At 40.9% G+C, this 25,175-nt stretch overlaps 2 protein-coding genes across 12 annotated transcripts in view; one reads left to right on the top strand and one right to left on the bottom strand.

Moving 5' to 3' along the window:
• The window catches only part of LOC131682955 (adipokinetic hormone/corazonin-related peptide receptor variant I-like), a 1,078,244-nt gene that overhangs the window by 524,868 nt on the left and 528,201 nt on the right, over positions 1-25,175 (top strand). The window lies entirely within an intron of this gene.
• LOC131682954 (uncharacterized) lies at positions 6,125-7,883 on the bottom strand. Its single transcript, XM_058964775.1, has 2 exons — positions 7,706-7,883; positions 6,125-7,400 (listed from the first exon to the last, which is right to left on the bottom strand). Exons 1-2 carry the CDS (start codon positions 7,834-7,836, stop codon positions 6,191-6,193), a joined length of 1,341 nt encoding a protein of 446 aa, XP_058820758.1. The 5' UTR covers positions 7,837-7,883; the 3' UTR covers positions 6,125-6,190.

A 25,175-nucleotide genomic window follows, 5' to 3' on the forward strand; every position in this document is an offset into this window, starting at 1 on the left:
CTGCATCTGTTAACGAAATTCGATTTGATTTAGATCTTGCTAGTGAAACGGTTGGTCGTCTTGAAAAGTCACATGAGTTAATCATATCTGGTGTGCCATTCTATGAACGCGAAGATTTGAAAAAAATGTTTAATAACATCTCCAAGAGTATTGGTTACGGCAATGAACACACTCCGATGGTTGACCTAAAACGCTTAGCCAGAAATCCGGCAAAGACAGGATCTACTCCTCTGATACTGGTTCAGTTCGCACTAAGGAATGAAAGAGATGCCTTCTACCGAAAATATTTGGGTTTAAGAACACTGAATCTCAGGCAGATCGGTTTCAACAACGACAACAGAATATATATAAATGAGAATCTGACTAAATATGCGAGGGGCATACGTGCAGAAGCCATCAAATTGAAAAAGGAAGGTCGAGTGCAAAAAGTGTATACGAGGGATGGAATTGTTTATGCGAAAGCTGAAGGTGATCATGGTGCTGCTGCTGCTGAAGCTTATTACACATTGGAGCAACTGTCAACAAAATTCAATTGAACCTATCCATAATGCTATTATTCTCCTTCCTTCTTAATCCATGTCTCCTCTCCCTTTCATCCTGTGTCTCCATCCGCTCCTAAAAGTTGAAATTCAAATAAAAATTGCTAACCCTATCCATGCATTCTCATTTCCTAAGCACTTCTCGTTCCCTTGTCTCCGTTCATTCAGTTATCCATGATTATTCCTCTCCTGAAAGTCTTATTGCTGGATTGCTGCTGTTGTTTTGGTTGTTACTGCTGTGTTTGCTGATACTGCTGCTGATTCTGTTAATTGTTCCTGCAGTTGCTGCTGTTTGCTGATTTTGCTGAAGCTGGTTCGATAGTGGATACTAAAGTAACGAATGAATGAATACGCTAGTAGTTTATATGTATAGGGTAAAATTTAAATTCTCAATTACTGTGTGCACAATCGGTGTTTTGGGCTGTGATGAAGGGGGTCGTTCAATGTTTGTTCCAATAATTGAAAATGGCTAGTTTACCAATAGATAGTGTCTCCACAAACAGTATTATTTCGAAAGCAGTAATAAATGCTGCATTCTCCGAAGAAAAACTGAATATTTGTCACATCAATGTACAAAGTCTTTGTGCACGTAGTTTCACTAAGCTTGATGAGTTAAAAATGACATTTGCGAATAGTAAAGCCGACATAATATGCATGACAGAAACATGGATGAATAGCACGATTACAAATTCTATGATCGCCATCGATGGCTATGAGTTGATCAGAAATGATCGTAACCGCCATGGTGGTGGTATTTGTATTTATTTTACAAAAAAACTGAAATGTCGAATAATATCCAAATCTGTTCTGGAAGAAAGTAGTTCCCAACAAAAAACTGAGTATATTTTAGTTGAAGTTCTATGCGGTGACGATTGTCTTTCATTAGGTGTCTATTACAATCCACCTGGAACAGACTGCTCGGAGCTCCTACTAAAACACTTTGAAGAATACGGAGTTAAGTATAAACACAATTTTTTAATTGGAGATTTCAACACAGACATACGCAAAAACACCCGAAAATCTATACTATTTAATGAAACACTTTCTAATTTGTCATACACTAACGTGAGTTATGAGCCAACATTTTATTTTCGATCTGGTTGTTCTCTATTAGATCTGTTTATAACTGACACGCCGAATAAAGTTCTACGATTTAACCAAATATCAATGCCAGGGATATCAGGACATGATTTAATCTTCTGTACACTTGATTTTTGCTCAGTTTCAGAGACAATGAGTATCTGGTATCGAGATTATGTTAATTTTGATAGCAGAGCCCTAAACGATGCATTTCATAGTATTAATTGGGTTCCTTATTTGAGTATTGATGATCCCAATCTTTTAGTTGAATTACTGAATAAGCATCTTTGTTATTTGCACGATAAATTCATTCCTATTAGAGTAATTAAACCACGGAAAAATCCATGGTATAATGATGATATTGAAAAGGCTATTATAGATCGAGAAATTGCTTACAGAAACTGGAAGCACGAAAAAACTATAGCTAATGAAACTCATTTTAAAACATTGCGAAACAGAGTTAATTCTCTTATTAAAAATGCAAAAATCAATTACAACAAAAACAAAATTAACATAAATGTGTCAAGCGGTCAACTTTGGAGAAGTATCAAAAAACTTGGTGTCTCAAGCCGGGAAACGTCCTCAGAAAGTTGTGAATATTCTTCAAACGAAATTAATGAATACTTTTCTGCGAATTATACTACTGACGAAGGGCTTATCCAACACCGAGCAGGCATCGATGGTTTTTATTTTCGCACTTTTGCAGATTATGAAATTGTGAATGCAATTCATTCAATCAAATCTAATGCAATGGGACTAGATAACATACCTATTAAATTTATTAAATTAATTCTCCCCCTAGTCCTACCTTTATTGACCCATTTGTTTAATAGTATTGTATTGACGTCTAAATTTCCTCGATGTTGGAAACACGTAAAAGTTTTACCAATAAAGAAAAATTGTCGTTTGAACATTACAAATTTTCGACCAATTAGTATACTCTGTGCCTTATCAAAGGTATTTGAGAAGCTAGTTAAATCACAAATATCAATGTTTATAAATGAAATGAATTATCTCACCAAATTTCAGTCTGGTTTCCGTAAAAATCATAGTACTGGAACTGCTCTTCTCAAAGTACATAATGACATCGCTTTGGCTATTGATAAAAAGGGATTGGCAATTTTACTGCTCATCGATTTTGCTAAGGCTTTTGACCGAGTCTCACACCGACTGTTATTGAACAAATTAGTAACACAGTTTGGATTTTCGCAAAGCGCAATCTCCTTATTACGATCCTATTTGTCCGAACGCAGTCAATCTGTTTCGTACAACGGTGATATGTCTTCTTTTCACAGAATAGATTCTGGAGTACCTCAGGGTTCTGTTCTAGGACCATTGCTGTTTTCATTGTTCATTAATGATCTGCCCTCTGTTCTACAGTTTTGCTCGGTTCATCTTTTCGCTGATGACGTTCAAATCTATTTTTGTTCCAGTGGAAATATTAATACATTCAGAGTATCTAGATTGATAAACCATGATCTTCAAAAAATCCTTCAATGGTCACAGCATAATTTGTTACCTATAAACCCTTCAAAAACAAAAGCAATGATGATAAGCAAAATCAAAACTCCTCCTACTCCTCCACAATTATTCTTAGGCCAGGAAATCATTCAGTATGTTGAACGTGCCAATATCTTGGGTGTAATTTTTACATCGAACCTAGATTGGAGTCCTTTTATAAATGCTCAAGTCGGAAAAATTTATGGTTCATTGAAACAGCTAAATATACTAACAAGATACCTGGATATTCCAACAAAAATGAAAATATTCAAAAGTTTGCTATTTCCACACTTTATATATGGAGATTTTCTTTTCACAAATGCATCTGTTAGCTCATTGAACAAATTGAGAGTAGCTGCTAATGCCTGTTCTAGATACGTGTACAATGTTTCCAGATTTGATAGAATTTCACATTTGCAAAAATATATTTTTGGTTGTTCTTTTCAAAATTTCTACAAGTATCGATCATGCGTTACTATTTTTAGGCTTATTAGAATTAAAAAACCAGAATATTTATTCGAGAAGCTGACACCATTAAGAAATACAAGAACCAGAAATTTTCAGATACCTAATCATCGATCAGCATACTATGGTCAATCACTGTTTGTGAGAGGCATCGCATATTGGAATAACTTACAACCCAATATTAAATCAACTTTGTCCGATTCGAATTTCAAGCGATTGCTTTTGTCAGAGCTCAACAACGCAGATTAGGTGCATAGTAATTGAGAATTGGGGTAGGGATTAAACTTTAGAAGTATTGATAAATATTAATTGATATGCTAGAATTCTTTCACCAAATTGTTACAATAAACAAGGCAAAATGTCTTACGTTACATGAATAAAATAAATCAAATCAAATCAAATCAATAAAACGTATCGGACTTAGCCAATTCTCGTAGTTTCTGTGTTCTTTGTGCTCGATTGGGGATAAATTTTTCAATGAAGTTTATTAGCCCCAAGAAACTCTTTACTTCAGCGAGCGTTTCTGGGTTTCTGAAGTTCTGAAGGGTAGTAATTTTCTCCTCCTCTAGCTTCCAACCATCAGACGAAACTATGAATCCTAGAAATGGAACCGATCGCTGTCCTAATATGCATTTTTCTTCATTGATACAAACATTATGATTTTCCAAACAAGCTAGAACGTTCGCCAAATTCTTATCGTGTTCATCCTTTGTCTTTCCAAAAATCATTATATCATCCAAGTAATTCACTTTTCCATCGCATCCAGCAAGTACGATTGTTTGCATTACTTCCTGAAAAATGTCAGGAGCATTACAAAGTCCAAAGGGTAGTCTTTTGTACCGGTATATCCCGTCTCCCGCAAAAAAATTTCGTTAGATGGCGAGAGTTTTCGTCCAACTCAATGTGGAAAAACGCATTCTTCAGATCAATGGTGGAGAACCATTGAGCACCATGGAGTTCCATTAAAATGGATTCAAATGTTGGCATTTTAAATGGTGTCCTATGGATACTTCGGTTCGGGCCTCTCAAGTCTATAACAAGACGAATGTCGTCCTTTCCTTTGGGTACAACGAGTAAGGACGAGCAGTATGATCTGTCCATATCAGGAGTCACTTTCTCAATGATCCCCGTTGTCAGTAATTCGTTGAGTTTTTGTTTTGTTAATTCCTTAAATGCCAATGGAATATGAGTGTATACGATTCGCGATGGTGGTATGCTCAAATCATATTTAAGTGTTACTGGGGGAATATTAAATTTTGGAAATATTTGGCATGGTCTCGATTGTTCAATCTTAGCTATGTCTGAGCTGTACTCATTTGACAACCATAGATTATGTCGTATCAGTACCAGTGCAGTAAAATTTCATTTCATTCAATCGAAACTGAATGAACGCAGTCAATCAGTCATCCACGGTAGCATTCATATTCATTTAACGCATCAGTTGCTGTTGATCTGAAGCTCAGTTCGTGGCACTTCACTCATCGATGCTTTCAAATGAGTTGCAATTCATATTCAACCTCCTTCGTTTGATCCTCCTCTGGTTTTCTGGTGGTAGAAACTAAACAGGCAAAAACGTCAAATGACCAGAACCTGTTATTCAATTGACAGTGAACTCTGAGTGACTCAAACGAAGACGGCAGCAGAACTCAATTGATATAGTGGTGGTATGCTTACAGTGAAAGACTCGCAGTTTCACTTCAAACGAATATTTTCGTTTGAAATTGATATTTTACCGCACTGATTCTACTGATTTACTGATTCAGTACATTCAATCCAACATCGAGTACACTATATCTAATAGCTGTGTTGAACCCCAGTAATGCTCGCATTTCATCGACAACGTAGAATTTTTCGATCGTAATTGGCCGTTCTTCAGAAATGAATAGTTCTGCTGAGAATGTGGCCAATACTTTGATACTATCGTTAGATGCATAAGCTTTTAATGGCTTGTCAGTGGAGTAGCTTAGAGCTATAATATTAGAAGAAGCTACGGCCATGATCTTGAAAAACGACTTTTTTGTTATTGTGTTCACTTGAGCACCTGAGTCTATCATAAATTGAGTTTCAATTCCAGCAACTTTAGCGGTTACAGTAGCATCTGCAAGTGAAGGAATCGACGCGTGTGATCGATTACTATCGATTTTATGGATACTTTCTTCTGGGTATCCAAAACATACTTGATTGAACACCTCTAAAGATTCCTGAAATGTTTTATATTCTTTTATCTTAGGTTTATTATCTTAACATTTTACATTGGAACCAAATGATTGACAGAAGCACAAACTAATTGAAAGAGTTACCATTTAGATTATTATTTACTACTAAGTTACTAATATTGTTTTATGGCCAATTCAATCATATAGTTGCAATGTTAATTGACGTGCCCGTATGTCACAATTCTCATAAATATAGGCTTTCAAACTGATTGTTCAAATTCTCTTTATTAGATTTCATTATGTATTGCACTATATCGTTCAATCAAACTCATTCAGAGAAACAACAAAAAAAATTAAAAACAATAAACGAAACGACTGAAAAAAAAATTGAAAAATAATAAACGAAGTTAAGTTGAAAGCTATTAACGAGAATGTGTCAGTACTGCATTCCTACTCTGGGTCTTCATCAAGTTCCTGTACCTCGTTAACTGTTTCTTGCTGTACAGACTTGCTTTCAATAACCGCAACTTTCTTGGGCACTCCTTGCTCCTTGGAATCGGATGGTCGCTTCCATGACCTTTCTCGGATTTGTTGATTGGATGATGTACAAATACGTGCAATGTGGCCTACACGGCCGCAAGTGTAACACACTTTATCAGCAGCAGGACAAGCGAATGAGCGATGAAAGTCACTGCCACACCTCCAGCAGTTAGATCCACTCTGATTGCGCAACATCCCTTGATTGAAACTTCTTCCTCCTCTGCCAAAAAATCGATTACCTCGTGGTGCTACTCTGCCTCGCCAGTTTGAACGAAGGCTTGCTTGCCGTTGTACTTGTAACTTATGTAGATTGGTGGAAACTGCTGCTGTTACTGCTGACTCACCTCCGCGATGAGTTCTTTGGAATTCTTCCTCGTTTGCTTTCTCTATTTCATGATCACGCACCAAATCGATAAGGTCTTTCATAGTCCCTTGCTTCACCCAATTTCTGTGTGCAAGAACTCGTACTCTCCTGTCACTTGCACTTTTAGTAATAGCTCTAACAACTGCCTCCATCTCTTCATCGGTACCGTAATTACACAATTTTGCCGCGGTAGCCACTCGTCGAACGAACTCAATACTTGTCTCAGTTGCTGTTTGGCACAAATTCATCAGTTTACCTCGCTGAGATAATATGTACGCCCTGGATCCGAAATAATCATCGAGTCGTGCAAGAGCATTTGAAAATGGTTCCATTCTCTCGTCAGGCATTCCAGGTGCCGAAACTGTTGTCTGAAATATTTCTCGCAACTTTGCACCCGCTTTGATTTTAAACACTCCAAATTTTGCTTGTTCATCCGCCGAATTCACCAGTTGTAGAGAAGCCACCAAAGTATCTTTAAAATATTCATATGCTCTTTTATCAATTTCCGATTCTCCTTGAGTTGGCACACATTCCGGAACGTTCAACATTCCCAAAGACCAGCTACTCATCGTAGAGAGTAATAAGGAATCGTTCCTAGAGTCAGACATTTCTTCCCGGACGGTACTTGAACAAGTATGACGGAACCCGCCACTCATACTTTGGTCTGAGGAAAGCCTTGACACTTGTTCTCGCAGCAGATTGTTTTTTTCGACAGCTTCTTTCAATTCTTTCATTAATTTTTTCTTGGAAATCTTCCTGTAACAAGGAAAAAAAAATGCCTCAATACTTTTGTTCAATCTGTTATTTTTTTTTTTTGAAGTCCTTCATTCTTTGCTTCAATTATCTTCTATTATATACACATATATTTTTTTTCTAATCATTTATTTTTTTTTCAATATCCACTCAATTGTAATCATTTTTTTTTTTCAATATCCACTCTGTTTTAATATTTTATCCGTCATCAATTCATAATCGATATCTTCGTATTTTTTTTTTCAATTTTCAACACATTTATTTTTTTTTTACTAACATGTATTTTTTGTACTCTAACTTGTTCTTACTTTTTCGATGATCCGGCAGCGCTACCGACTGCGCCATTGTCGTAACCGGCCGAACTAACAAGGACGCCAGTCGTACCGGTTTCGCCATCTGGCTCGTATGCGCCGACTGAAATGTTCAGCTCGTCAGCCATAATACGTCCGTCGCTGTCTGCTATACTCGAAAGACTACCACGAGACATCGGCACATTCTCCCAAAGAGCCCTGTTCTCTCTTCTACACCATCAATTTTTTTTTGAAACAGAAAACAAAGAGTAAGAAATCTTTCTATTTCACACTAATATCAGAAAGAGAGAGAGAGAGAGAGAGAGAGAGAGAGAGAGAGAGAGAGAGAGAGAGAGAGAGAGAGAGAGAGAGAGAGAGAGAGAGAGAGAGAGAGACAGATAGATAGAGAGAGAGAGAGAGTATTTTGCTCTTCTCGCTGGTAGCTGAGAAGAGAACATCGAACAAGAGATCTGGATCGCGTTCTGTGGTGAAGGCGTTTGTTGCCAGCTTTTCGGGGCCACCTTATGAAAAGGGATTACTTGTAAATTAAATTATAGCAACAGGTCGCTATTTCGGATGTATATGATAAGCAACAACTAAATTACGGATTAATTATCACTGTCACCATTTTCTCCCTTTTACCACAATATGCATGTTGCATTTTGTGCAGTTGATATTCAACTAAACTAACGTTCCTGATGTGATGATCGATTATCCGTTCCAAAGCTTTCAGAAGAAAAGAACTTAAGCTGATAGGCCTAAAACTCTTGGCTTCTTCATAGCTTTAGCGCCCCCCTTTGGGAATAAATCTAACAGTTATTTCTCGCCATGCTTTCGGGATATACCCGGTAGCAAGACTGGAAAGCAAAATCTTTTTCAAGACATGTTTAAGAATATCAAATCCCTTTTGCAGTAGCACGGGAAGTATTCCATCTTTTCCGGGTGATTTGTATGGAGCAAAGCTGTCAACTGCCCACTTGATCGATTCAGTGGAAACCAATGTGCGTGCTAACGCCCACGAGTCCGAATCACCAGAATGAGATCTGTGAACATTGTTCAACTCCGGATCGATACAACCTGGAAAGTGTGTGTCGAAGAGACAATTAAGAACATCTTTTTCGTCCGTCACATAAACACCATCTCTGGTTTTCAAGGAGTTCATCTGAAAATCATTCGATTTGGAGAGAATTTTATTTAATCTGCTAGCCTCGTTCAGACTAGAGACATTAGTGCATAGGCTTTGCCAGCCAGCCCGTTCTGCAGATCTAAGACATTTCTTATATGCACTACGAGCTGACCTAAAAGCCCTGGAGTCATCACGCTGACGCCGGTTCCAAGCTCTTCTCATAACTTTCTTCATTCTTTCAAGCTCAGCCCTCCACCAAGGGGTTCCCCTAGCCGATTTAACAGTACGAAGTGGACAAGCTTCTTCGTAGGATGCTAATATGAATGAGTTTGTCGTATCCACGACGTCATCTAAGTCGTCTAATTGATGTATGTAACTGATCTATTGGTCTTGATTTCTCAGTTCTCTAATTGCATCGATATCAAATTCCTGCCTGGAAACATTCCAATGGAAAATTCCAGAGTTCTGTAATCAATCATAATCCTCAGATTTATTTTCAAATTGAGCTCGTTTTTGTAGAAATGTACTGTAATAAGGGTCATTATTTAATAGGAAGCGAAGTTAAAATTGATTTAATGTCTATGAAACATAGAACTGCTCACCAAAAAAATGCATAACTTTCAACATTTGCTAAAAATGTTTTTGCCTTTCTAATTCACTCTAAAATTCGTCAATCTAATCCCGACACGGAGAGCCGAGTGTCATATGCCAATCGACTGAGTTCCTCGAGATTGGAAAATGTCTGTGTGTGTATGTATGTGTGTATGTGGAAAAAAATGTGACCTCCGTTTCTCAGAAATTGCTGAACCGATTTGCACAAAGTTAGTCTCAATTAAACATTGAGATGTTTGACAAAAATTTACTTTTTTGGACTTTGGTATATTTTTGCCTTTCTCGTATAGAAAGGTTATGCAATCACTCCAAAAATCGTCAATCATACCGGCCCGGAGGGAGTATGCAGTGAGGGGTTGCTACTTTAAAATTAAAACTAGTTTAAAATTTCTTAACAAGTTGAAAATTTTCGGCAGGACCTGGATCTCCCGGATCTTTCTATATGATCCGCCGCTGGTTTCAAGCGATGTTTCAGTATCACATAGTATTTCAAGATCGTGGCTGTCGATCAATTGTATGAATGTGCAAATCGTACTGAACATGTAATATTCATTTCCACCATTGTATTGAACATAACCAGCCATGGAACCACTAGGTGGATTAAAACAGGTTTTTATTTTGGGAATGCGTCGAGTTGAGACGAAAACGTAATATGATTAATAACGAGGATAACACTTTCCGAATGTAGAGAGAAATTTATGAAAAATGACGATTTCCATTCGATTTTAGCAGGTTCTGATCGATTTTGATGAGCATTTGATTTTTGTTGTATGACCAATTATATGTATAGGTCAAATGTTTAAAAACAGTAATTTAAGGTCAAGATAGTTTCATTTTGAAACCGCCCATTTCGGAAGTTTAGTATCTTCGATGAGTTTTACAAACGTTAAACAGCGCATCATTTGATAAAATAATTTTACGGTATATCGTTCAAGAAGTATTTATGGTGAATTTTCTCAGGTTAATATTCATGACTACAATAAAGTCTCAACAAATTCGCTAAAGACACGAACTTTGTTACTACTTTCTGAAAAATTAATTCTGCATAATTTTAAAACTTCAAAAATACGGTTTCGGAATTATGCCGTTTGGACAGTATGATCGATTTTCACCAAACCCCCATCAAACCGAATTTCTGGCTACGCCGCTGACTTCAAGTAAGTAGAAACAAAGTCGTTCTACACTCGTTCACAAGAAACTTCTTCGAATGCTGAATATCTATTAAAATACATTGAAACCCTGGTTTTATCAGCCAAATATGAACATATGTTTGATGGGCTCTAGCAGACGAACAAGACTGAATTCGAGTAAATCCTTTCTTGAGCATGTTTTCCTTATCATGAAGATGGAAATATGCAAAAATAAAAAGTTCATCATAATCAGAAATAGTTATCAGACTACATCAAGGGACGGGAAGAATATTTTAACAGCTTCAGTTTATTATAAAGAAAAAAATTGCCCGATTTAGTCAATGTCCCCATTTTGTCAGCCTAAAATACACCATGAGATTGATAAAAACGGGTCTTTATTGTATGTATTATTCACTGTGTTTCAAATTAATAGGTACATTTCATTTTTGGGGATTTTTTTATTGCATCGAACTACAACAATTTTTAGGTAGCTTTCAATGGGTTATTTTATAGACTTCTTCCAAAATTTGGCGAACCTATTCCAATTCGTATACCAATTAATTGGTATACTTAAGGGTTTATATGTTGCAGATAGAGAAAATACTGAAATTTTCAGCTTTTTTCCTACACAATATTACGAAAGCTTATTAAACAATTTTTCCTAATAAGTTTGTGAAAATTATAAATTATTTGAAATTTTTTAATAGTTTAATTTTTTATTTAACCGTGATTTTTTTTAATAAATAGTGACCATCGCTTCACAACGTAGTCTATTTTTCATGGCTTGCGGTGAGCACGATCTCTCGAATTGCTGAACTGAAAATTATGGAATAGAAAACAATTTTTAGTATTCTTTACAGATTTAACTCACCGCGCAGATGAAATTAGACCCGCTGGTGCCCTAAGACGATTTCGCTAGATTTTCAGAGCACTGTGCACCCAGTGCATTGACGCAAGTGACGGAAGGTTATCGAAAAGATTCGTGAAAATGAAAATTCCAGTAATGATGATGATTTTCCGAAACGGTTCGTTTTCGAGAGGTTTTTATTTGTTCTTTGACATTAGGATTAGCGATAATAATTCAAATCAAGGATACTACTGGGAAGTCACCTTTAGAAAAAGTCGATGTCGAAGTAAAATTTGGAACTATGCACGCATGCACTTCAGAGATAGCGTGATATCAGGAGCTGCGATTTCATTTCAACGTTTTTTTTGTGAAAAGGGCGATACTTACAAATGTAAACATAGGGCTTTTTTCATACATGCGAATGAGGGCTTTGAAACGTAACAAATTAACCTAAAATTTTTGATTCTACGATATTGCTTTCTTAAACTACAGCAAAAAATACAACGGGCGAAACTGTATTTTTGTTTGTTTATTTAAAGTTTCGCCCTCTACGCTCCATGCAAACAAACAGGGCGATATTTTTTTTGCTAGCAGTTTAGAGGCGAAACTGTTATTTTCGTATTTATTTTAGGATTATCAAGCTGATACCAGCTGTAAATAGTAACAATGTTGAAAAAACACGGACGAAATCGGTGGTGTAAAACGGTAGTTATTGTAAAAAAAACGTAAGGGCGATACTTCAATGCTGATAGGTGGGACCGAAAAAGTAAACAATCGGCAAAGGGGCGATACTATCATTTTGTCAATTTCAATAGCAAAAACAAATTTTAATTTAATAATTTCAAATACTTTATGAAGTTTTGGGTTTCGATCACTGAATCATGCAGTCTAGGATGTAAAAAACACAATAGTTCTTAAATAGGAAATAAAACCAAGTCTGGAAATATTCACTGTTGATTTTCTTTGAATGGAATCACTGCTAGTATCGCCCTTTTCAAGAAAAAGCGTTGATTTCTTAGTTCTCAGTCGCGTTGGAAATTTGAGTAAAGTATAAACTTCAAATCGATTCAAAAAAAAATTTCGATTTTTTTGGCTCAGTACAACATATAATATTTCGCTTTCCCATTGATTTGGTTTGAGATTTCTAGCACTGATGTTATACTATGCTGATTTGAGCGATTCCTGCCACTATCCCATGTAGTAGGGTGATGAGCCTATTTGCACCATGTTTCTATTATCAACCCTACCCATTTGAAGCCGTTGGTTAGAGCAGTGTCTGCCATCTTTGTTCAACGCATTGAGTCAAATGGTAGCGCAACAATAGGGGCACTCGATTCGAGTTTTCATTGTGCTCAAACACGAGAATTTTACTGTTTTCAACGCATTTGTGTTATTATATTGGTTCTTAACAACGAAGCAAAGCGGTTCATGTCAATTTTTACGCATTCCATTGATTGTAAGGCAAGAAATTACCGAATTAGTGAGGCACCTTGCTTAGTATGGTGAAAATAGGCTCATCACCCTATGTGCTATCAAAAACATCGCGAAGCATCAAGTTCTAAATGTTCTCAAACGATATATCAGAAGAGAGTGATAAGAGTTATAAGAAATGTCTCATCACACTGTTAGGTGGATTAAAAGCGTTTTTGTAGTTGTATTCGCATTTTTTTCTATCGCTAAACCATTTTCCTCCTCCAACCTACCAAAAAAAGGAAAAATCGCCGTGTTCCTGAAAAAGAATTGCCCAAATGAGCAAAACAACGACACGACACATAAATAAAAAATACTTCCCTAAGCTTTCGGCTGGATTTTCCGGGGTTTTCCTACGAAAATTTACGGAAAACCATTCCGTAACAGTCCGGGCACTACAAAGGTAAACAAAGCCGCCATCACTGTGTTTCATTTTGACATTTGTTTTTCATTTTTGTTCTGTTTTGTTGGCAATGCAGTAGGAGTGAATGAGCTACGAGAGTGAGTGACGATTTGCTCCCAGTATGCGTGTGAGTGATTGAGAAGTAAATTAGTATTGTTAGTTTCATCGAAAATGTAATATTTTCGATTTGACGTTTTGTGTTTATGATAAACAGTTTTTCGGATTATTATTTCTGGAGGGTTTTTCATAGCGCAAGACGCATTTATTGTGGAAAATGAATGCAATCAGAGTTTCATAGTATACTCTGGAGAGATTGCCATTCAGGATTCACAGGTTTATTATTGTGGAGAGTGAATACGATCAGAATTTCGGGATTAATTCTGGAGTGATCGTTATTCAGGATTCGCAGGATTTTTTATCGTTTATAATGTGGAAAACGTACATGATCATTAATTCGGAATTTATTCTGGAGTAGATCATGATTCTGGATCCACAAGTCGCGGTTTATTTTACAGATTATTGTTTTCAGTGGTTCGGCTAATTCATTGCTGAAGTGAAAACAATGTTCTAGTATTGTTATTTTCTGGAATTTTCATAAATTTCAGCAAAATAATGTTTTTGTAATTGTTGTATGAATGTTTTTTTTTGTGCGTGTTGATGTTTGAATGAGTTTGCTTGTCATATTTATTTTGGAATTTCATTTCAATAGCCAAATTTTTCAATTCAGTAAAATTAAACCGTACGAAAATTTGATTGAATTTTACAATTCAATCAAATTTTCGTACAATTAGTAGGGGATGATGTAGCATGTTCACCTTTTTCGTAGTTTTTGTCATTATTCGTTCACTACGCTCACTATGCCAAAACGCATCACATCAAGAAATAGTCAGACGCTTGTGTACAAATATTCCCTTGCATGCAATTTTAGCCAATTTCGGATGAACTTTCAAAAATATTCGGTCTCACCAAAACCCAAATGCGCATTAGAATGAAATGGATAGATACGAATGTGTTAAGAGGAAAGAGTATTCTTAAAATTCAAGCGAGAGAAATGGTTGTCGAAAGAGTAGTATTTGTAAAAATACGTACTTCCGACTACGAATACTCGAATCACTTGACGCCTATCTGAGGATCTACAGAACTGCAACTCGTCCATTTCGATCCTGATCGTGGAAGAGGCAGCAGTGTGAAATTCTTTTTTTAGTATCGCGGTGTGTTTTAAAAGGTAGTTTTTAAAAATCTGAGAAGTTTTTTAGGATAAAATTTATTTAAAAAAGTTCCTTTCCGATAGGCATAGCTAGTGCGGTCAGTGAATTGTGCGGTCAACAAATTTGAATTCGTTACATTTCGTGCGAACTTGTGTGTGAAAAGAAGGTAAGAATTAATAATTGTGTTGTGTGATAAAAAGCTTCAAAGCGTCGAATAGCCGATCGACGGCTTCTTTTCTTTTATTGCAAAAGTTTGGAGATTTTCCGCCATCCGCGTTCTAGCGACGCATACGCTCGGCACACCGCCCGTCTCGTTTACCACCCTGCTGACCCCACGTTCCAGCTTCGAAAGTTCCCGACGCTTTTGGTAAAAGGTCGGAAGGAAGCAGCAAAACCATCAACGCGCTTCGTTAGAGCGACGGCCATCTTCATCGTCGAAAAGTTGGCCGAATTCAACACCCGGTAGGCAAAGGCCTAATTGGCGTCATCATTGCGACGCCATTGTAGACGCCGTTCGTCGCCATCGCTGAATTGTTTTGCGATAGGAAGTCGGTGCCGAAGCCGCAATACCAGTCGGCACCCAGCTGAGATGCAGCTCTGCTAGATTGACGCTGTTCCAGAAATAACACATGTGAGTAAAAATAGATCATTGATCCGTGCACGTAGATCCATACACACACAACCCTCAAACCTTCGAAAGCTTTCTTTGCCGCTCGAAAGCTAAAGCCGAGCGCGCATTTGTACTGCTCAGCGCAGCTTTATCCGCTAGTAAGAAATTTTGACCGCACATAGGTAGACAGGAAAGGGGAAAGCTAGAAAGGGAAGGAACACGAAAAATGTAAAGCTTAATGTATATATAAAACCTAGGTTAAGAATAAAATGCCGTATTTCAATCCGTTCAATAAAATGTTTTCCTGTTAGTTAGTGTTACCTGAAATGTTTGTATTTTTTATGTTGATTAGCTTTCCCATGTAGTGAATTTGGTTCGAGAAGATTTCTCACGTTTCGCGTCGTTTCCGTAGATTTGAATTTTCTTTGTGTTTGTTTTACTCCGATGGGCTATCGGGAATTAGTCCCCACTACTACTTACAAAGCGAGAGAGAAAAAGTGTTCGACTGAGTTCTGCCTGTGATGATAACTGATCGTTTTTTAGTGCATGAGCTTTCGAGTTGGTATAACGATAATTTCTCTTGCGTCTTTGCTAAAAATAGTAGCTTTGCTAAACATAGCTCCATCTATACGCGAAACGGAGTGCATCTTTTCACATTTTGTGTTTACCTACCGTTCCTTTGCGCCATTTCGGGATCAATTTCTATAACCTGCCCTGAGGTTAGGTTTCATGCTGGGCAATTCTAACCTGACAAGTGGTCCTCTTCGGGGGTGGCGCTAAAGCTACTCGATTAAAACGTCCTGAGGAGCGTTTTGGTAGACGGAAACCGTAAACGGCCATTTGGCCCGCTACAAAGGTCCATCAGCTGCTGTTGAATTTTGTGTGGATCCGAGTTCTGGTTCCTGAATTACAGGGTGATACGTACGATCACGCAGAAAATCTCGATTCTAACGAATTCTGCGATGAATGTAAAAAGGTAAAATTTTTGCCTTTCTCAATAGAAAGGTATTGCAATTGCTCTGAAAACCGACTTTTTAACGGAGGCCCGGAGGGCCGAGTGGCATATACCATTCGATTCAGTTCGTCGAGTTCGTCAAATGTCTGAGCTTGTGTATGTATGTGTGTATGTATGTATGTGTGTATGTGCGTCTGTGTGTGTATGTGACCAAAAATGTCACTCATTTTTCTCAGAGCTGGCTGAACCGATTTTGACAAACTTAGTCTCAAATGAAAGGTACAACGTTCCCATAGGCTGCTATTGAATTTCTAATGGATCCGACTTCCGGTTCCGGAATTACAGGGTGGTGAGCACGATCAAGCAGAAAATGTCGATTTTAATAAATTCTGCAATGAATGTATAAAGGTGAAAATATTTCCAAAATATGACCACAACTGCTTCGATTTGTAGTATTAGGTCACTAACATCCATTCAAAGTCTTTTTGGCCACATTGGCCACCATCATCGGTTCTGGAAGCCCCGGCGGAAGTATCCAAATTCAGAATAACAGTCACATCGGTTTCTCGGAGATGGCTAGACCGATTCAACCAAACTTAGTCTCAAGTGAAAGGTGTTGCGCCTTCGTAAATGGTTATTTAATTTCATCCCGATCTGACTTCCGGTTCCGGAGTTACAGGTTGTGGCGTGCGATCACATAGCAAGTTGTGATTCAAACCGATACTCCGATGAAAGCAAAAAAAGTAAAAATTTCGCTAAAATGTCTCTCAAACAACTTAAATTTGCTGTTCTAGGTCACCGACGGCCAACCAAACTTTCGTTGACTACATTGACCACCATAGACGGTTCCGGAAGTGCCCGGGAAAAGCGGCCATCTTTCAAAATTGACGTACTCACATCAGTTTCCCCGAAATGGTTAGGCCGATTTTCACAAACACTGTCCCAAATGATAGCTATAGTATCCCCACAGATGTCTATAAAATTTCGTACGGATCGCTTGGATGCGTCCGGAAATATAGACTAATCCATCCGGTCACATATGAAATTCCCATATAAGCCGGAACTAAGTTTTTTTTTCAAAGGGAGGACCCCATGAAATTTCAGAAATCAAATTCGTTTTTGATGCCAAACATCTTTAAAATGCATGAAACGTCGAGATTTTATGTTATCTCGAAAAATTTTTTTTATGAAAATCGACTTTTTGGGACTGCCGATTTCGCACCTTTTTTCAATTTAATATTAATGTAGCTGTTTTTTCTTTCACAAAATTTTAGAACTCTAATAGTGATTTTTTCTTGTATATTTGTCATGTCATGTATAATAATAAAATGTATTATTTTCATTTGAAAGCTTTTAATGAATATAAACAACGCAAACATTCAGGTGTTCATGATTGAGAAAGGCACAATTGCACCGCTAGGTGGATTAAAACAGGTTTTTCAGTTTAATATTACCGTGGCTGTTTTTTCTTTTTCAAAATTTTAGAACTCGAATAATGGTTTATTTTATTTATTTTATTTACTCGAATAATGGTTTAATATGGTGCAGTGCTCAACGTGCGAGACCTCCTGTGAGATAATCGCTACGGTGCTTTTGAAGGCGTGAAGACCGGTGTTCGTGTCGCTCGGATGGTGGTGAAGAAGAACATCCTTTCTCCCGTTATTATTCAGGGAGAAGAAACTGCCGTTGCATACAAGGGACAGCGGCAAACATGTCTACACTGTCACGAATTCGCACACATCGGCATCCCTTGTGTGCAAAATAAAAAACTGACGAAAATGTCCATACAGCAGAAAAAACCGTTAAAGCCGAACAAGCCCTTGCCGAAACCGACCGATTTACCACAACCATCGGGGTCAAAGCCCTCGACACAAGATTCGATGGCACTCGGTCAACATGCTCCAAAGCCCCGAGAAACCATCGAGACACGATCTGCAATGGCACAACAGAAAAGCACCATGGCTCCCCCGCGGCACCAGGTTTCACTCCTCAAAAACCTTCAGTGGGCATAAGCCCGACCGGGTACTTTGTCACACAGCCCAAAGTTGATGGTAACGAGACGAACTGCTCGCAAGCATCTCAAAACTCGACATCTAGCCGACGCTCACGAAGACTACCGCCGGGCAAGAAAATGCGGCATGGCGAAGAAGACTTTACCTCCACCACCGAACAAGCACGCGTCCAGATTTCGGATGAGTAAATGTAAAAATGGTGGACTACGTCAGCTGTAATATAGGAACCATAAACATCAACACGATCACCAACACAACAAAACTTAACGCTCTCCGCACATTCGTTCGCTCGACGGATCTCGACATCTGTTTCTTCAAGAGGTTGAAAACGAACAATTCACTATTCCCAGCTACAACGTCGTCTGCAACGTTGACCATGCTAGGAGAGGAACAGCAATTGCTCTAAAAGAATACATTAAATTCTCTATGTGTTCTTATTGATGAAATACAATATGTTTTTATTTCACTGTATTGGAATATATGCGCTACTATATAGAAGTACTGGTACTTTAAATTATTGCCTTTCTCATATAGAAAGGTTATGCAATCACTCTGACAAACGTCAACCTAATCCCGGCCCGGAGGGCCGAGTGTCATATCCCATTCGACTCAGTTCGTCAAGATCGGAAAAAGTCTGTATGTGTGTGTATGTGTGTGTCTGTATGTGTGTGTGTATGTATGTGCGTATGTGTCAAATAATGTCACTCATTTTTCTCAGAGATGGCTGGACCGATTTGCCCAAACTTAGTCTCAAATGAAAGGTGCAATCTTTCCATCGGCTGCTATTGAATTTTGGATCGATCGGAATTCTGGTTCCGGAATTACGGATTTCAGAGTGCGGCCACACAGAAATTTCTCATATAAACTATAGGAAAAATTAAAAATAGAATTTTTATTTTTGATGCTAAACGTCTTCAAGGTGCATGAAACGTCGAGATTTGATGCAAACTCGAAAACAAAAATTTAACGACGATTCACTTTTTTGGATTTTGGCACATTTTGCCTTTCTCATATAGAAAGGTTATGCAATCACTCTGAAAAACGTCAACCTAATCCCGGCCTGGAGGACCGAGTGTCATATCCCATTCGACTCAGTTCGTCGAGATCGGAAAAAGTCTGCATGTTTTTTTTTAGAGAGCAGTAAAAAAATTTTCAGAAAAACCCTGAGTGAGGAAAAATGTACAAAAACCCCAATGCCTCAGGGAACGGGTTTGGGCTGCCATCACCCGACCCGCTAAAAACCACTGCTCTTGCCCAGAACCTGATTCCTCCCCGGCACTACCTTACGGCATTACTTCGGAGAGGGGTTTTTATATGCATAGCACACACTCTAATTCAACTACTTACTAGTTCGTTTCTTCCGCAGGGTTACAGCCCCACTCCTTTACACACCACCAATTCTCTACCATCCACACAGACTGGCAAGTTCTGCATGGCAGTCGGAAAGCTGGCTGCGAGTCGAGGCTTAGTACTCCTCCCCTACGAGTACAGTCTGGGCGGCAAACTTCAGACTGTCTAATTCACCGAGCCCTTCGGCTCCCTTGTGCCAGTTAGCACCGCAGCTCCCTTCTCGCACCATTCAGCGTCGTTTACTCATTGAGCACCAGACTTGTTCGCGAACTACTCGGTCTAGTCCCCGACGATGGACCTAGCCTACTCCGACGGAGAATTCCCCGGCGAGAGAAGTTCTCCCGAAACCGAGCCAACCAACCAGATGTCGAGGTCAGTTCGGCGATTCCGGTGGAGCAGGGCGTCCGGTTCGCTGATGCCCCGACGACCTGCGACTGGTGGTATTTCGTCGCGGTCTACTCAGTCTAGTTCCCGGCGGTGGATCTAGCTTACGCCGACGGAGAGTTCCCCGGCGAAGGAGATTCTCCCGATACCGATTCTTCTTTTGTTTTAGTACCACAATTTCTTGAGCCCTTTGGCTTCCTCTCGTTCCGTTTCGCTCTACTTTCCCGATAAGCCATTCAGCTCCCGCCCTCACTTGTTCGCGAACTACTCAGTCTAGTCCCCAACAATGGATCTAGCCTATTCTCCTGCAACCGAGCGGTAGATTTCTCCTGATTCCGATGTTCGTTTTTGTGAGCCATTTAGCTCTCCGCGTCGTCCCGATCTACTCGATCTAGTCCCCGGCGGTGGATCTAGCCTACTCACGAGCTACCCGGTAGGATGTCGATTATAACTCCCAATTGCTTCAATGCACGCTTCGATGCAATCACGTGCCCCCCGACGTCGATCTGCATCCGTTGAACCGATCTGCAGTTGCTGACCAGCAACACCTCCGTCTTGTGGTGAGCTATTTGCAGCTTGACTCCGTTCATCCAGCTCTCGAACGCGACTTCTTCAAGTGTCTCACCCATCACCGTTAGTGACACGTCGTCCGCAAAACCTACGATTTTCACTTTCCTGGGCAGCTGCAGCGTTAAGACCCCATCGTACATCCCGTTCCAAAGGGTTGGACCGAGAATGGAGCCCTGAGGAACGCCCGCTGTGACACGCAATGACTTCTGTCCTTCGCTCGTCTCATACAGCAGAACTCTGCTCTGAAAGTAGCTCTTCAGGATCTGGCATAGATAGTCGGGAACCCTCATTCTATGCAGCGCTGCAGCGATGGCTTCCCAGCTGGCACTGTTGAACGCGTTCTTCACATCTATCGTGACCACAGCGCAGTATCGATCTCCTCTTCGCTTCTGTTTAGATGACTTCTCAGCACTCTCGAGCACTATCCGAATTGCATCCACTGTCGAAGCTCCTTTGCGGAAACCGAACTGCATCTTGGACAGTCCGCGCTCACCTTCCGTGAATTTCGTCAACCTGTTAAGGATGATCCTTTCCAGGAGTTTTCCGAGTGTATCCAGCAGGCATATGGGCCTGTACGAGGTCGGGTCGCCAGGTGGCTTCCCTGGCTTCGGCAGCAACACCAACTTCTGGACCTTCCACATTTCGGGGAGGTTGCCTTCATTTAGGCACTTCTGCATCACTATCCTGAACATGTCCGGATATGCCAAGATCGCAGCTTTCAGCACCACGTTTGGTATTCCATCCGGACCAGGGGCTTTCTTTGATTTTAGGCGCTTCGATGCTTCTGCTAGCTCGTCGTTAGTCATTTGCCGATCCGTGTTTGTTCCTTCTTCTTCGCCGTACGGTGTCGGTGGCCATATAGTTGGATCGTGCTTCGGGAAAAGACCCTCGACGATTATCTTCAGCTTGCTCAGACACATTTCGGCTGGCGTCGTCGGACCCTTCATTTTCGCCATCACGACTCGGTATGCGTCACCCCAGGGATTTGGCGTCTACTTCTCGGCATAGCTCCTTGTGGCACTCTGACTTGCTAAGTGTGATCTCCCGTTTTAAAGCGGCCCTAGCTTCCCGAAACGCTGCCTTACGCTCTTCTCTATCTGGTTCCGACTTTGCTCTTTTGGCCCGCCTTCTGGCTCTGAGACAAGCAGCGCGTAACGTACTAAGCGTCTCGTTCCAGGCCATTTGTTGCGTGGTTCTAGTTTTCGCGGCATTGTGGCGTCACAAGCCGCCACAATCCTTCTTGTTAGGTCAGCCGCATCCATGTTCTCGGTCCCACCGTTCGGCCGAAGTGCCTCAATAAAGAGGTCTTTGTTGAAGGCTTTCGTCTTCCACTTTCGTTCGCCGGTCACCCTTCTCTGTACTGCCGCGGGGTTCCGTTGACCGATACGGTAGCGAATCTCCTGGTGGTCACTATGCGTATACGTTTCGCATACTCTCCAATTCATGTTCGCCGTCAATGAGGGACTACAGAATGTGACGTCGATTATAGACTCCCTCCCGTCTCTCCAAAATGTGCTAACAGAGCCTTCATTGCACAATCGTACGTCTAGCTTCGCTAGAGATTCCTGCAGGATACACCCTCTTGTGTTGGTTACTCTACTGACCCATTCCACAGCCCAGGCGTTGAAGTCACCACCAATGACTACCGGCTTCCGATCGATGAACTGCTCGGTTAACTGCTCCAGCATTAGGCTGAACTGCTCTACTGTCCACCTTGGGGGAGCGTAGCAGCTACATACGAAGATGCCGTTGATTTTGGCTATCACGAAACCCTCGTATGAACGTTCTACCACTTCTTGGATGGGGAATCCTCCCATTACTTGTATCACAGCAGTTCCTGATCTATCCGCCACCCTGTTACCGTTATTAGGGGGGGACTTGATAAGGCTCTGATATCAAAGCGACATCGCACATAGTTTCTGTCGTAGACTGCCACAACAGTTGCTGTGCGGTATCACAGTGATTCAGGTTTATCTCGGTCACCTCCATCACCGTTGGCCTGCAGTCGCCTTCTTGTAGGCTGGGCATTTAAAGCCACCCGTCTGATGGTCGTTTCTTTCCGCTGTGGTGCAAAGCAAGCACTTCAGCCTCTACGTGCAGTCTCTCGCAAGATGGCCCGTCTCTCCGCATTTCCAGCACATCCCGGATCTGTCCGGGCCTTTGCAAGCCCCTGCTAAATGTCCAAAGCCTAAACATTTGAAACATTTCTCCGCTTGTTTATTTACTCGTGGGGCGGCTCTCAGTAGGCATCTCCACCCCCCCAACTGTAACTTTACCTACCTCCGGCGCCTTGTCTGCAGCGGTTACCGGTAAACGAATCATCGCTGTCTGCGTTCCTTCGTATCCCTTCCTTAACCGGATCGTCATGTGCACCTCGCCCAGTTTGCACTGCTGCTTCATAGCACCTCTCAGCTCGTCTTCCGTCGTTATTTCGTCGAGGTCCTTGCACACAATTACCATCTCCGGGCTTAAGGCTTTAACTTCTGCCTTTCCACCCATTGATTTAGTTATAGTCTCCTGCAAGGCAGAGCTACTAGTCGTAGTATTCTTCTTAAGCTCAAGGAGCATCTCATTTTTTTGGGTACGCCTGACTCTTAACACGTTTTCCCCCAAATCTTTCAGCTCCGGGTCTTCTCTGACCTTTTTGAGCAGTGCTGCGTACGTAGTCTCGTCATTTGCTTTGACGAGCACGGCTTCTCCCTTAGGCGCCTTCTGACGAGCCGAGGGTTCTGATTTTCTCTTCAGTTCCCCTTTTCGCTCCTCCTTCCTTTTTTGCTGTTTCCCGCGTTTCTCCTTCCGACCTACAACGGTACTCCAGCTTTCACCCTGTAAGGTGGCGTCCTTTCCTTCGGCAGCAACAGCATCCTCGAGCGTCTGCCACTTTGACCCGCCTGGTCTTTCGTCTCCTGGCGAGGATCTTGTCCTCTTTGGAGTTATGGGAACTGGCGTGTTCTTCACTCCAATCTGCCTCTCCTTACCCTGTTTCGGAGGGGCTAGGAGGATAGTGGCCTTAGCCGACGCCGATGCTCGCTCAGCTGAATCTGCCCTCTGCGTTGCCGTATCGTACTCTTTCACGGCAGACAGTAGCGCCTTTCGGATTTTGATGACCATCTCCTTAATGTCTTTGTGGACATTGTTTCTCGTGTCCACGAACTTGTGGAGCTCCTCCACCAAGTGCCTCGCTACCACTACCTTTGGCGTTTGTGGGGTGTAGCTCATTCCGCTCTGCTCCCGCTGTTTTTGTTGCTGCTGTTGCTTTGGATTCCCCTCCTCCTGCTCTTGCTGGATGGCTTCAGCTACTACTGGTGGTGGTGACCTCACCAACCCACCTCTGGCAAACGGATTCACCGTGCCTGCTCCATTTATATCGGTTGCTTGTTTTTTCTCCACTTTATTGGGTCCCAACTCCGGGCCGCTATCTCCACTCGCTGCACATAGTCGCCTCTCGCGATCCCGTGATTATCTATGCTGCCAAAAAGCAGCAGTGAGGTTATGCAAGGGTTGACACTATCCTTCATGGGGAGTAGTGTTCAGAGCCGGATCGGCGTAAATCGGGAATGCCTCAACCGAACCTAGTACCACCAACCAAATGATGGCGAGTTTCGAACGTACCCGGATACCTGCCAGGGTTTTGTTGGGACGGAGGCAGCCATGCTGTTAGCCCACTCGCCATTTCAAGTCGGTGTCATCCTTCCCTACTCAGGGAGTAGAACAGCACGCCTGTCAGCCCAAAGTCGCCATCCTATTCGTTATCCGTGTCCTGTCCGTTGACGTTCGCCATGGCCAGTGTACCATAATCAGGATGTTACTGGCGTCGATCCTGATGTGCCAGTTGGCACTCCGGTTGGGCTAGAGTGCTTTTATTGCCTAGATCTTAGATTATTGGAATCTTAGGCACAGACTCTTCATCGTCGGAGCTGCTTTCGGAGTTATGGCTTTTTTTAGAGGTTTAGAAGAGCCCAATCTTCGCCCCACCATATCCTAGCAAAGCTCCCCAACTCGCAGTAGGGACGTGGGGGGGGGGGGGGTTCGTTAGGCCCCTAGACTCTTGTGCTTCCTGTCCCTGCTGCCCCCATTTTGCCTTTCTCATATAGAAAGGTTATGCAATCACTCTGAAAAACGTCAACCTAATCCCGCGCCGGTGGGCCGAGTATCATATCCCATTCGACTCAGTTCGTTGAGATCGGAAAAAGTCTGTATGTGTGTGTGTGTCTGTGTGTGTATGTGTGTGTATGTATGTATGTGCGTATGTGTCAAATAATGTCACTCATTTTTCTCAGAGATGGCTGGACCGATTTGCCCAAACTTAGTCTCAAATGAAAGGTGCAACCTTCCCATCGGCTACTATTGAATTTTGGATCGATCGGAATTCTGGTTCCGGAATTACGGATTTAAGAGTGCGGCCACACAGAAATTTCTCATATAAACTATAGGAAAAATTAAAAATAGAATTTTTATTTTTTATGCTAAATGTCTTCAAGGTGCATGAAACGTCGAGTTTGATGCAAACTCAAAAAAAAAATTGACCACGATTCACTTTTTTGGATTTTGGCACATTTTCCCTTTCTCATATAGAAAGGTTATGCAATCACTCTGAAAAACGTCAACCTAATCCCGGCCAAGTTTATTTTTGACTCGCATAAGGTTTCTGGGCGTAGTTGATGGTTTACGGAGAGGGGTTACATCCCCCTCTACTGTTCACTCTCCTCCCTTAAAAATCTCCTTAAATCACCCCTAAGACCACCACCCCATCCAGCCCTCATACCCCTCCCTTTCAACCCCATCATCTTTGAACCACCACTATATCACAA

The sequence above is a fragment of the Topomyia yanbarensis genome, chromosome 2, assembly GCF_030247195.1.
Source record: "Topomyia yanbarensis strain Yona2022 chromosome 2, ASM3024719v1, whole genome shotgun sequence".
Classification (NCBI taxonomy): Eukaryota; Metazoa; Arthropoda; class Insecta; order Diptera; family Culicidae; genus Topomyia; species Topomyia yanbarensis.